Source organism: Anopheles coustani, chromosome 3, assembly GCF_943734705.1.
Source record: "Anopheles coustani chromosome 3, idAnoCousDA_361_x.2, whole genome shotgun sequence".
In the NCBI taxonomy this organism is placed as follows: domain Eukaryota; kingdom Metazoa; phylum Arthropoda; class Insecta; order Diptera; family Culicidae; genus Anopheles; species Anopheles coustani.
The window spans coordinates 39,099,483-39,113,033 of record NC_071288.1 but is presented as its reverse complement, the minus strand read 5'-3'; the positions used below and the strand labels follow the sequence as shown (position 1 = coordinate 39,113,033).

The window sequence follows — 13,551 nt, the reverse complement described above, 5'->3', positions numbered from 1 at the left end:
ATTGACGTCGGCTAAGATTGTTCACCGTGAAACTCATTTGGATCCACAATGTTCCGTATTCTGGCTTGTGAAGAGCATCGTTTTTTTATGCCGTATGATAAGCAACGGATGCTGCGGCTGCTGGTCATGTACTGCCCAGTTCAGCAAAGTCTGGCATCAGTAGAATAGGTTGAATAAATTTATCAGACCTACTAAGATGCAGCGTCATGGTGATGATCGTAGTCAACGAAGCCCATTCGGAACGATCAAATATTTGCCCCGTATCCACCGTGGCCGTGGTTGTTGGTGTACCGTGCAATTTTTTGTTGACATAATGATAGCACTATGTATGATAGAACCGAATGAAAAAAAAAAACAAATGCCCGTACCATAGATAAATGTGGTTAACTTGTGTTCTACCCCAGCACTGCTTCGGAGGTGTACAACTCAGGCTACCACAAGGCATCCGAGGTTTGGAACACGCTAGCGATCGTCACATGTCGGTGGAAAATGAGCTGCACACCTTACTGTCCGCTTATCAGTTTACCAGCCGTTGTCCCTAGGATGCGTCGGGAAGGCTTGGAGTGAGGGGACACACACTCATCATTTGTGTACACGACGTTTTGAAGGCTATCATTCCATTTTTTTCTCTTTTCCGTGTCACGGCAGTCGCTTCCCGATATGCTCGATATATTTTTTCGTTATCAAATATCAATAACAGTCCATTTGCTTGATTCGGAAAATGACCGTTTAGAGAAAACAAACGCGATTTGACCAAACGATGATACAAAAGTTGAGGACAATATTGAGGAAAAGAAAATCGTAATCAAATATCCTAGAGAAGCGATAAACTCACGTGCACCAACAAAAAGTAAATGCATATAAACAGCAGTATTTAACCAATAACGTTTTAAGTGAAGGTTGGCTGCAGTTTATGGAACCAAGTATATTTATTTAGAATTGTGCCATGTAATGCTGACGGACAAATATGATAAATTATGGCTATCAAAGATTGATGCTAAACCTATTTACAGCTCTATTCTTATTGTTGGAAATAGAATGGAAATTTTCTGGTTGGTTCACTCTGTAGTATGAACATAACACTTTGTCTATCGCCCTATTTCCATTCAGAGTAGCTCACTATAGAGTAATAAGTTTTAAAGTGAAACTCTATTTTTGACATAATTTGATTGGTGTGATAATTCTTCCTAAACAATTGCCTTATGTTAAGACAAGCATTTACTACATCATTCTACTTTCATTCTCTTCTGTAGTGAATTAAAACAAGTAATACGACGTGGTGTGATTTTAAAGTGTTTACTGTGACAGTTTCGTACGCGATTTTACATTGTTAACTCTATGTGTAGATTTACATGTACCAAATGTTACGCATGCGTGTCCAAAGATATAAGTCAACCTAAAGCGAGGAAACGGATGTTTAAAAGTTGAACACAAATCTGTACTAGCAATGGAAGCAATAACGCGGAAGCTGCCACCAAATCCGCGACAAAATGCGAGCATATTTTCCACCCTTACCTTCTGGTGGACGATCGATCTGTTTCGGAAAGGATACAGCAAGGTGCTGGAGCTGCAGGACCTCTTCCGTCCGCTCGATGTGGACAGATCCGATGCCCTCGGTGACCGGTTAGAAAAGTAAGTAAACTGCGGTGAAACGAGAGTTTTTGAGGTTAAACGAGAAACGGGCACAATTAGGTTAATAGTTTCAACTCGTGCCATTGTTTGTTATTACTACAGATTCATTCTACCATTTATTGCGTCTCTCGGCAGGCTATATATTGCTTTAAGGGCTATAAATTGCTAGAAAATAAGAGGATGTGTCTAGTCTACGGGGTGCTGGTTAATGTTAGTTCATTAATAATTATACTGCATCCTGACCTAACGCTATTGGAAAGAATGGTTGTACATTATAATCGATATTTTACTACTCTTAACCAATCATCCAAGGTTTCGTTATGGATCAGTAAAACAAGCGTCATGAAACCAATCGCCAGCTTCACGAACGTCTCAGTCGTCAGTCGCGATCTTGTTTGCCCGCCTCCAGACTTTGGCGATCTCCATTACACTTCCACGAATGTTCGGACGTCTTTGATGGTGTGGAAAGGCAAGCAAACATTTGCTACTTGAACAATCTCCAGCCGACTGTCATGTCGTGGAAGTTTCGCTTGATTCTGGAAGAGTACGCAAACGCCAGTACCGTCTGATCGTATGTGATCGAAACGTTTCGTTGCGCGAGGGACTGATCGGCGCGAAACGTTAACGTTAACCATGATTCAGCAAGATTGAACATTTGGTCACATACGAGCACACATACACTCGCATGCCTTACGCAAGAGTATGATCGTTTTCATTTCCGTGATGGCGCGAATGCTGTTTGCTATGATGGGGTTTTTTTTTGAGTACACAATTGGCATCATGAAAACAAAAAAATTGTTCAAATCACGACGAAGAACTTCAATAGGGTATGCTTATCCAGGACCTCGTCGAACGTATGGCGTAGGTAGCAAAATAATTATTATAAAATTGATTCCTTTCCATTGTACAACAATTCATAAAAAATGTCTTAAATCATAAACCAATTTTTTGGCGTACGGATCTTTTGAACAGTATTAAATAAAATTAATCTTGAAGTTCTTTCCATCCTATATCATATTTTAACTCGCTCCACTCTGCAACACACACAAACGCATTTTGCGGCATGATAGCGGCATGATCTCCCACGTATACCCAATGCACTATGTAGTTGATGGGTGACATGACGCTACAAATTGAACTTCATTAAAATTAATTGACTAGTGCCACGCGTATCGTTTCCGACGACGCCGGTGAAGTGTTTGGCCAACCGGCCCATGTGCCCATCATGGACGCCAGTCAACTGATATGCTTTGGATACGAAGCGTTTGCTCTAACTGTCGTTAGTTTAATACACGCCGCTGGTGGCACATAAATTACTGCCCGCTGTTCCCTATGTCAGAACATTTTAGCCGTCAAGAAATTGTCTCAGACGAGAAGTATTTCTTTGACTTTGTTTGCATGAGTTGTGAAATCGTCAGTTGTAAGAGTTCCTAAATGTTCTCGAGGGCCAAATTCTTAAAATTTTGATTAAATAGGCAATAAATAAAAAAGTAAATAAATAAATAAATAAAACAATAAATAGATACATAAATAAATGAATAAATAAATAAATAAATAAATAAATAACCCAACAAACAAATAAGTAAATAATATATTCATGTACAAAATATAACACGAGGTACCGACTGAGCTATTAGCCATTCCAACAAAAAATTGTGAGATGCATAACTAAATGAGTAACAGAAACCGTAAAATTCAAGCAAAATAGTAAGTAAATAATTTAAACTTTTACAAAAAAGTATAAATAAATTTGTTCGAAAGAAACTGCCACTATGCGGAATAATTACGAGCCAGATAGTTTTGTAGATGCTTTGTTGCCAGTGCAATACTTTCCGCACTACCAAAGTTTTTATAGTGAATTCGACTCTGAAGGTTATGTCTATTTTTTCCTTTTTGATCCTTCTTCCTATCAAAACTGTGATGTATCTAATTTAATTTTAAACTTTAAATTGTTTACTTTTCGATTTTTCGTTCTATGTGTAATTAGTCTATTTTGAATGTATTTAATAAGCATCACATTTCCTTCCTAATTTTTGATATTATTAAGGTGGGTTTCGCCTGGTGAAGGTCGCATGTAGTTTCGTTTTGTTGAAAACAGCCTCGAACATGGGTAACAAATACGATTACGCCCTTGAATAAATAGAAAACATCTGCAATGCTGTAAACAGGACTAAAATTGTGGACTAAGATGTTTTCCAATGATTTCAGAAGCTCGTTAAAATGCCAAACCATATTTTTGGTTTCGCGCGGATTGTTTACCGTACGCCGGTTCATAATGAGCTTTGTACACTGGATTGAAGCAGAGTTAACCAACTCTTTGCAGACAAACCAGACTGATTCAAACAGAGGCATACAGAAGCAGTTCTCGACTGGTACTTTCCGGGTGGTTGCTTCTTTTATCTATGTAAGCTTTAAAACATAGAATTTGGATATTGTCTCTCATCTTAAGAAACGTATGGTAATTTGTTAAAAATGTTATGAGTTGAAAATAACAAAAACATGTTTTCAAAGGTATTACACAATTAAATAAAATTTGACAAACACTCTCCCATAATGCAGGAAGAAATAAATTAACATTCATGTAGTAAGAACAGAAAAGTTGTTCACCGCTAAACGGGGCTCGCCAGTTTCGGTTGCCCAATATTGACTATTTGCGTGCTCCGGCAAAGCAAGAAGATAACCGCGCACGGCTGTGGTTTCTGCGGCCACCCGATCGTCACTCGTAATGGGAGGGTCTTATACTTGGCTTGGTTATATTGAAACTTGCAGCGTCACTGTTTTGCCCCCACACTATCCCCCGTTGCTATCATCCTTCTCCCCTGCATGGATGTTAATCACCTGTTCGAGATTGATGGTAGGGTCTGTGCGGAGGTCATGAAGAGGCTCTGTTCTGTTCTCATGAGAACAGCACACGATTGTGTCGTAATTTTTCCGCCACAAATTTTAAATTGTCTCGTCATCGTTACGAAGTAATATAGAGATTTTTATCTGCGGTATATGTACTCTGACTTTTCTTAACAACTCGATAAGACTAAATTAGCTTAATAATTTCGTTATCGAAGATTCAATTTGCTAGTATTTTAGCTAGTTGAAGAATCATGAAGATCTATAAATAGATTGACATATAAGCATCTGGCTTGATCAAAACTGTAAGAAAATATTTAAATGACATATTGATTGTATGTAAAATGTTATTCTTTCAAGGCAAGGTATAACCGAAATTGTCACTTAATTTTCCGACCAATGTAAACTATGAACTTTTCTTACACTCTATTGCTTGCCTTAGAGTTCTGAAAGCGCTACTAATGGGTGATATTTTTGATTAAATGTGCACAGTGCTAACAAAGGGTAATATAGCTAATTACTCACAATTAAAGTTGTGTGCATATTCTTGCTTGAAGATAGCAGGTTATCAAATGACGATCAGGTTAGAAACGGTATGCAACTAGAACCGCTCATTCTTACCCATTCGTGTTGGAGAAGGAGAAGCCAATTTGGTTTTCCTTTTATCGTACCGGCATACTGTTTCATCAGTCATGGCCTAATGGTCCCGTGATGTACTCTAATTACATTTGCGAATCTTTAACAACATCTAAACCTACACGTACTTCGGCGGCAATGGCGGAGTGACTTTTGAAATAGAATTAACATTCCTACATTGCCCTAGGAAAATTGTTTATTTTTAAGATCAACGATATGAAAGGGTCTCATTGGTTCCGCAAAATAAGGCAAATGATGTTGATAAATTACTTATTGCTGATTTTATCCTTCGGTCGTGTGAAGTTGGCGAGAAGATCATTTGAAATGCCTTTTTTGTCCTTAACATTGTGTTACATTTTGTCCATACATTGTATTGGAATCTTGTCGAATGCTTTTTAGCGGTTTTTTGATTGCTCTTTTACAAATGCTAGTTTTCAGTTTCAGTTTGGTTTCTTCTTCTTCTTGGCGTAACGACCTCTTGGTCATGCCTGCCCCGTTAAGGGCTTACGGGACTTGTTTCCCTGTTGTACGTGGATAGTCAGTCCTCTCGTATAGGTGAGGGTCCGTTGTCGGGTGAGATTCGAACCCACGCCGTCGAGGTGGAGGGCCCCGGAACTCATGGGCCGATTTTCTAACCGGCGCTACCGCTCGGCTGTCGCGGACCCCAAAAGTTGGTTTGGTTTAAAAATAATATTTCTACAGTATTTGTATCATTGAAAATACCTCGGCACTGGATACATATCCTCAGCCAGCTTTTTTATTTTTTATTTTTTTTTTGCCTGATCAGTGATCATATTGACAAAGTATTATTTAAATGAAAATGTTAGGGGTATATGAAAAATATTCTAAAAAAGCCTGCATTTGATTTGTTTTACAAATCCTATAGCTTAGTCATTTTCTGAATTAGTCTGATCTATCTTTCGACGTTTTTGGTTTTAGATGCACCTCTTTATCACTTTCATATTTGCAAAATTAATTCAGAAAAAAGTGTGTGCTAGAAAGTACATTAAACCACCTTTAATGAATATTTTGATATTTTTAAGATGACAAATGATGACAAATGATTTAGTACATTTCTGTTGTTAAGTGTATTCTATAGAATATCCTTATTAAATCTTAGGCCTTAAATATTATTTTTCATCAGAAAATGGTTCGAGCAACAGGCCGGACCGGGGCGACCATCGCTGGTAAAGGCAATCTTCAAAACATTCTGGCGAGAGTACGGCGTGCTCGGCATTATTACCGTGTTCAATGACATCTTCATTCGGCTGGCGCAGCCCATCTTCCTCGGCCAACTGCTGCTTTATTTCCGGTAAGACTGCGTCCGGTTTAATACCAAATTAATTGTTAGCTGAACAGCCCGGTTTAGTTAATGTTCTTTTGTTTTTGCTTTTCCAGCAAAGACACGGACGTAACCCGCGAGAGTGCCTTCTATTACGCCGGCGCTATCGTCCTGCTGAACGCGATGAGTGTAGTCACGATCAACCAGTACGTGCTGGGGAGCTTCCAGAATGGTATGAAGGTGCGAATCGCTGTATGCAGTTTGATCTACCGTAAGGCATTGCGCCTTTCCCGGACTGCCCTCGGAGACACTGCGCCCGGGAAGGTGGTCAATCTCCTGTCGAACGACGTAAACCGCTTCGATATCGTGTCCGTGTTTCTTCACTCCATGTGGTCTGCTCCACTGCTGGCCATCATCATTGGCATCCTGCTGTACATCGAGATCGGCGTGGCTGGCCTGATTGGGATGATCGTGATATTCATCGTTACTCCGATCCAGTCCTATACCGGCAAGCTAACTTCACGTTTCCGGCTCCAGACGGCCCTCCGCACGGACGAGCGCATCCGGCTGATGGACGAGATCATTTCCGGCATACAGGTGATTAAGATGTACGCCTGGGAGCGCCCGTTCGCGAAGCTGATCAGCCGCGCCCGCCAGATGGAGCTGAAGATCGTGAAGAAGAGTGCGTACGTGCGCGGGCTGTACATGACGTTCCTACTGTTTACCACACGTATGGCACTATTTTGCACGATGATGGCAATGGCGCTGCTCGGCGATGAGCTGACGGCGGCCCGGGTGTTCGTGGTGGCAACATACTTCGGCATTCTGGCGAACACCATGTCGGCGATGTTTGTGCGCGGCATAGCGGAGATCGCGGAAGCGATGGTAGCAATGAAACGGCTGCAGAAGTTCCTCGAGTACGACGAGAAGGTAGAGGAAGCACTACCCGAAAGCAAACAGAAGTTGCTGGCGGAACTGGGCCTCAATGGGGATGTGTCGGAGGAGAAGCAAAAGCTGATCGAGTCGGACGCCCAGCTACCGGCGAATGTGGCCGTGTCGATGCGGAGTGTAACGGCCCGCTGGGGAGCGGTTAAACAGCAGCCAGTGGTTGGAGCCCCGAAAGTACGTAACGGCGGCGTATCCCACAAGGACAAGCGGATCACACAAAACGAAGACTCAGAAACCCTACCCCCGACGACGCTGGCGAATGTAAACGTTGAGTTCCGCAAAGGAATCCTGATCGGTGTGATCGGCCCCGTCGGTGCCGGTAAGTCTTCGCTACTGCAGGCAATTCTTCGTGAGCTACCCGTTGAAACGGGGACGATCGTGAGTCGGGGAAAGTTTGCTTACGTCAGCCAGGAACCGTGGGTTTTCGCCGGCACTGTTCGGCAAAACATTCTCTTCGGACAACCGATGGAAAAGGATCGTTATGAAGCGGTCGTAAAAGCGTGTGCCCTCGTCACCGACTTTGAACAGCTGCCGGATGGTGATCGGACTATGATTGGGGAGCGTGGTGCCGCCCTGTCCGGTGGTCAGAAGGCACGCATTAGCTTAGCCCGAGCAGTGTATCGACGGGCCGACGTGTATCTCCTGGATGATCCACTCAGTGCGGTCGATGCACATGTTGGAAAGCATCTGTTTGATCTATGTGTTGGCCCGCACGGACGGCTGGGGTCACTGAAAACGACGCGCATACTGGTCACACATCAGGTCCACTTCCTGAAGGAAGCCGACTGGGTTGTGGTGTTGAATGAGGGGCGTGTGCAAGCACAGGGCACCCCGCACGAGTTGTCTCAAAGTGGAATTGACTTTGTGGAGCTAGTCGAACGTAAAACAGATGAAGAGGGTGGCGGCGATACGGACGGATCGATCAGTGGTACAGGGGACAAACGTAGCCGGCGCGATTCGCGAGCTTCGGCGCGCTCGGGTAGTTCCTCGGTCCACGATTTGTCCGATGAGGAGCAGAAGCTGGACGAACGGGAACGAGCGGCCGATGCTCCCGTCCAGAGCAACATGGAGGGTACCTCGCGGGGAATGGTGCAAGGCTCGGTACTGCTGAACTACATCCGCAGCGGGGCGAACCCAGTAATCATGTTCGGGTTACTGATTCTGTTTCTCGCCACGCAGCTTGCCGCTAGCGGGGCCGACTATTGGGTTTCCTTTTGGTAAGTCGAAAGCTATAATGTAATGCTTTTCACCATGAAAGCTTAAGGTATATCTTTCTTTTTCAGGACCTCCCAAGAGGAGCAGAGATTGTTCCAGAAGGCGCACCAGGAAACGGTTACAAACAACACTGATGGAAGCTTGCCCCCAGTGGTCGGCGAGCAGCGGACCCTACTTAGTACGGACATGTGCATGGCCATCCATGGTGCGCTGGTCAGCAGCATATTTATCATTGCTATTTGCAGGTGAGACAAGCTTGATTTCTTTCATGTCATATAGTGGGTTCAGTGTTGGAATTGGGGCTGCCTATTTTGTGATAGTAAAAAGCATCTTTTTCTTTTTTGGGCGTAACGACCGTCGTGTCCTCCCGTACAGGACATGATCCGGTCTCGGTTGGGATTCGAACCTAAATTGCCGACGGGGTTAAACCGGCGTTCATGTGTCAATGTGTCAATCGTTCATCTTATATTTAATGTTAAAAAAAACTCTGCCATAAGTAATTTTTCTGCTGAATTACTCCTCATGGGGTCTGTTGTACACTAGGCCACCTTATACAGGACATGGATTTTTTCTAATTTCACCACCACCTTCCTTAATTTCAGATCGATCAGTTTCTACAAAACTTCGGTACGCGCATCACAGAACCTGCACGACAGCATGTTCAAGGGCTGCGTATCGACGTCGATGAGGTTCTATGACACAAACCCGTCCGGCCGGATTCTGAATCGCTTCTCGAAGGACATGGGATCGGTAGATGAACTGCTGCCCAAGGCGTGCCTCGATGCCACGCAAATCATTCTAAGCCTGTGCGGAACGATCGTCGTGACCGTGACCGTGAATCCCATGTTCCTCGTGCCACTATTCTTGCTTGGCATCGTGTTCTGGTTCGTTCGGCGCATCTTTCTGAAGACGTCGAAAAACATCAAGCGACTCGAGGGCATCACGCGATCCCCAGTGTTCTCCCATCTCGCCGCTTCGCTGGCCGGCCTACCGACGATCCGAGCGTTCGGTGCACAGGGCGAGCTGATACGGGAATTTGACGCCCACCAGGACATCCATACGGCCTCGTTCTATATGTTCATCACGGCAAGCTCGGCTTTTGGGTTCGCGCTCGATCTGCTCTGTCTTGTGTTTGTGTTTATCGTGGTGTTCAGTTTTCTGCTGATCGAACAGGATACTTTTGCTGATCAGGTAGGCCTGGCGATCACACAGGCGATGGCCCTCACGGGAATGATGCAGTGGGGTATACGGCAGAGCGCCGAGGTGGCAAACTTCATGATGTCTGTCGAGCGGTTGCTGGAGTATCGGGATCTAGCGCCAGAATGGCAACCCGTCGAACCACGCGTTCCGAACAAAAACTGGCCGGAGGCGGGTAGAATCGAGTTCCGTAACGTTACCTATCGTTACTTCGAAGGAGCACCGGCTGTGTTACGCGACCTTTCGTTTGTCATACGGCCACGGGAAAAGATTGGCATTGTCGGACGAACGGGTGCCGGCAAGTCTTCACTCATCGGTGCACTGTTCCGGTTGGCACAGGTCGAGGGAGAGGTGCTGATCGATGGCATTAACACGGCCGAAATTACGCTGGAAAGCCTGCGCTCGAAGGTGTCGATCATCCCGCAGGATCCGGTTCTATTTTCCGGGACGCTACGCCGTAATTTGGACCCATTCGAGGATTACCCCGATGTGGAGCTGTGGAGTGCGCTGGAGCAGGTTGAGCTGAAGGAACTTGCCAATACGCCGGCCGGCCTACAAATGGCGGTGGCGGCTGGTGGGTCGAACTTTAGTGTCGGCCAACGGCAGCTGATCTGTCTCGCTCGTGCGATCCTACGTAGCAATCATGTCCTGGTACTCGACGAAGCCACTGCCAACGTTGATCCGACGTAAGTTCTCGTCATTTCGAACCTTCTTGTCCCATTGAAATTATGAATTATTGAATAATTGGTTTGAACTCTTTTTCAGCACCGATCGTTTGATCCAAGACACGATACGATACAAGTTTACCGACTGCACCGTTCTAACGATCGCTCATCGACTAAATACTATCATGGATTCGGACCGAGTGCTTGTAATGGACGCCGGGCAGGCCGTTGAGTTAGGCACACCGTACGAGCTGCTGCAGCTTCCGATGGGTATCTTCAGTGATATGGTGGCGGCAACGGGACCATCCGAATCCGAGCGGCTACAGCAAATCGCGCGTCAAGCGTACGAACAAACATTGGCGGTGGCAAACAAAACGCAGTGATGCAGAAGCCAAATGTGATCGTGTATTAGGAAACGTATAAAACAAACAAACAAACAAACAAACAAGTGTCCTTAGATGTAGATCGACGAACAAAATCAACAAGTAGAAGTAGAAGACGAAGGACATGAATCTTAGCAAAATGTTAAATATTTGATGTTTAAAAGACGCGTCCGGATGATGACCCATTGTTACGTTGGATCTTAACGGGTTAATATAGTTTTTTCAACGAAAGTATAGTGATAACCAGTAAACGTCACTAGACTTGGCGTTGTTTGGGTCGCCAAGGTTATCTTGTCCTTTTGACGCCGTGCTGTACATTACTGTTATTTAGAATATAAAAATTAAATATTGTATTACAGCGATAGTGTGGCAAACATAAATTCAACAGAATACAGTTATAAAATGGGATATTGTTAATCCGCCTTTCTTTGAGGGAAACGGTCCAGCACATACAAAGACAGCATGGAACAACAACTATTAGAGCAAGTATTTTTAATATTTTGTTTTGTTTGAATAAACCAACGAAATAAATCCAGCAGTACGGAAATCATGTTGTGTTTTCATTAAAATTTGAATGTTCAGCAGAAGATTGGGGGTCCGCGACAGCCGAGCGGTAGCACCGGTTAGAAAATTGGCCCATGAGGCTCACCACCTCGACGGCGTGGGTTCTCGAATCCCAACCCTCCCCTGTACGAGAGGACAGGACTATCCACGTTCACATAGGGTAAAAGTCTCGTAAGCCCTTAACGGCTAGGCATGACCAACCAAGTCGTTACGTCAAGAAGAAGAAGCAGAAGATTTATTTCATATATTCTACATTAAAAAGAAGTATACTTCTAAAAAAATCTCCTTGTGCCATTGTTGTTGCAATAACAATTATTCATTTTATGATAATTACACGCACAAGCAAACCCACCAATAAACAAAATAAATTCCTTAAAAGAGTTACTGAGATTGTACGCAAAGTAGTAGTACATTTTATAATGAACTATTTTAAAAGAAAAATGTAAGAAAGAAATAAAGTTTTTGAGGACATCACTATCCCGACATTAGTTAATTTTATTTGATTTGGTTTTTTAACTTTTCGCTGTTCAAAAGAGTCTTCTTTTTCCTTTTTTGTACCAACTTGTGCACAAAGCTGAAAAAACTTACCGGGTTGCGCTTGCGCAAGATGTACTACACGAGTAATAGGCATGCATGCAACCAAGCAGGTAGGAAACAAGCTATAAACGTTGCAAGCAACTCCCATGTGTGCGAGCACTAGGTAGGTCGTTCGCTGCTGATGTCATTCCTTTCGCGCCATTGTTTGTGCGGCCTCCTATGATATTTAGACTCCTGTTACGTTGACGCGAAGTAACTAGAAAATCTGAAAACAGACGGGCGAACAGAGAAACACGACGGGCGAACCAGCCTCATTTGCAAAATGGTAGTTTAATTTAACGCGCATCCATTTGCATCCACTAAGTTGTGCCGAAAGTGTGATCTTCCGACAATAGCAAGTAGGAAAGTTGTAGCTTCCTTTCGTGTTTTTGTTGGAAATTTTTCTCTTGTTTTCTGAATACTTTTCTTCTAGATTTCAGTTTGAAACTATCAGTACAAGGGCGGGTACAGCGCTGAAAAAGGTGCCATCGCTTAAAAGCGCGTTGCGAATAGAGCAGTTAGACCGTAAGCACCGCAAACTTCTTAAACTGTAAGCACCGCAAACTTCCCGCCCTGGTAATATCGATGTTGTGTGTCCTCTTCTGCAAACTTCGTCCCTGGTAAGACACAGCACACATCAGCTGGTGCAGGCCAACAACTGTGAAAGTGAAAAGATGCGCAGAGCCATTTGCGCAACACGCGCTCTAGTTGTGCGCCGGTGGTCGAACTTACCGCACGGGTACTAGGCGATCAGACGGTTTACTCCTTGCCGGAAAGCGAGCGCCACCCCACACACCAGTATGATACCATCTATCTCTCTTTCGCGGTTACTTTGTTCCTTTTGTCCGCTTGGCATATATGGGATGGCCTCTTGGCGGTTTCTGCTACCCTGGTTAAATCTGTTGCAACGCGACGAACGCGTCCGCATCCTGGGCTGCTGCGTTTACAGCGATTCTAGATTGATCAATGCGGCATGTTTGAAATGCCGGTTAGACGTTCAGTGAAATAAATGGTCAAATGTGCTAAAAGAAAACTGTGCTGACCTATTTCTTACAACAACCCCAATATGGATTTTAGAGCACCTAAGATGGGCTTTAAATTAATTTTTAGCCTGCATTATGAGCAATTTGAATAAAATTAATATCTCTTTTTATTTACGCAACCACTTTACATTTCAGATCGATTGAAGCGTTCTGTTCAACTAGAATTTTCGGGAATCAGAATGAGGGATTCGTTGGCTTGTGTACGGAAAACGCGGATCATGCAGAACGACTTCCAGCATTTTCACGATCGTAGCATCTACTGCGATGATTTCATGTCGGCCAATCTGTTCGTCCTGCCCAGATACGGCCGGGGATTAATGGGGAGTGGGGGGTCGATAGCGAAATTTAACAAGCGGAAGATGTACTCACCAATGAGCAGTGTGCGGCCAATGTGTTTCTTTTCCTCGTTGCCGGTTCGTACATCTCTACCGGAGCATTTTCGTTTACGTTACACGAACGAATGCACAATCCAAAAAGTTTTCATGAAAAACATATTCACACTGAGTGGGAGGATTAACGGACCAATATGTATTATATTAAATATACATTAGTTCTTTTGGCTTTAC

The 13,551-nt window shown here is 43.9% G+C and overlaps 1 protein-coding gene across 1 annotated transcript; it reads left to right on the top strand.

Moving 5' to 3' along the window:
• Positions 1–1,311: 1,311 nt before the first annotated feature.
• LOC131260252 (ATP-binding cassette subfamily C member 4-like) lies at positions 1,312–11,340 on the top strand. Its single transcript, XM_058261928.1, has 6 exons — positions 1,312–1,632; positions 6,257–6,424; positions 6,511–8,559; positions 8,626–8,802; positions 9,160–10,440; positions 10,520–11,340. Exons 1-6 carry the CDS (start codon positions 1,448–1,450, stop codon positions 10,800–10,802), a joined length of 4,143 nt encoding a protein of 1,380 aa, XP_058117911.1. The 5' UTR covers positions 1,312–1,447; the 3' UTR covers positions 10,803–11,340.
• Positions 11,341–13,551: the final 2,211 nt, after the last annotated feature.

Excerpts from the sequence above, each read along its gene's own strand:
- LOC131260252 (XM_058261928.1), top strand. The coding sequence starts at position 1,448 with ATGGAAGCAATAACGCGGAAGCTGCCACCAAATCCGCGACAAAATGCG. Across the intron at positions 1,633-6,256 it reads CTCGGTGACCGGTTAGAAAA|AAAATGGTTCGAGCAACAGG; the intron begins GTAAGTAAACTG and ends ATTTTTCATCAG. Across the intron at positions 8,560-8,625 it reads GACTATTGGGTTTCCTTTTG|GACCTCCCAAGAGGAGCAGA; the intron begins GTAAGTCGAAAG and ends TTTCTTTTTCAG.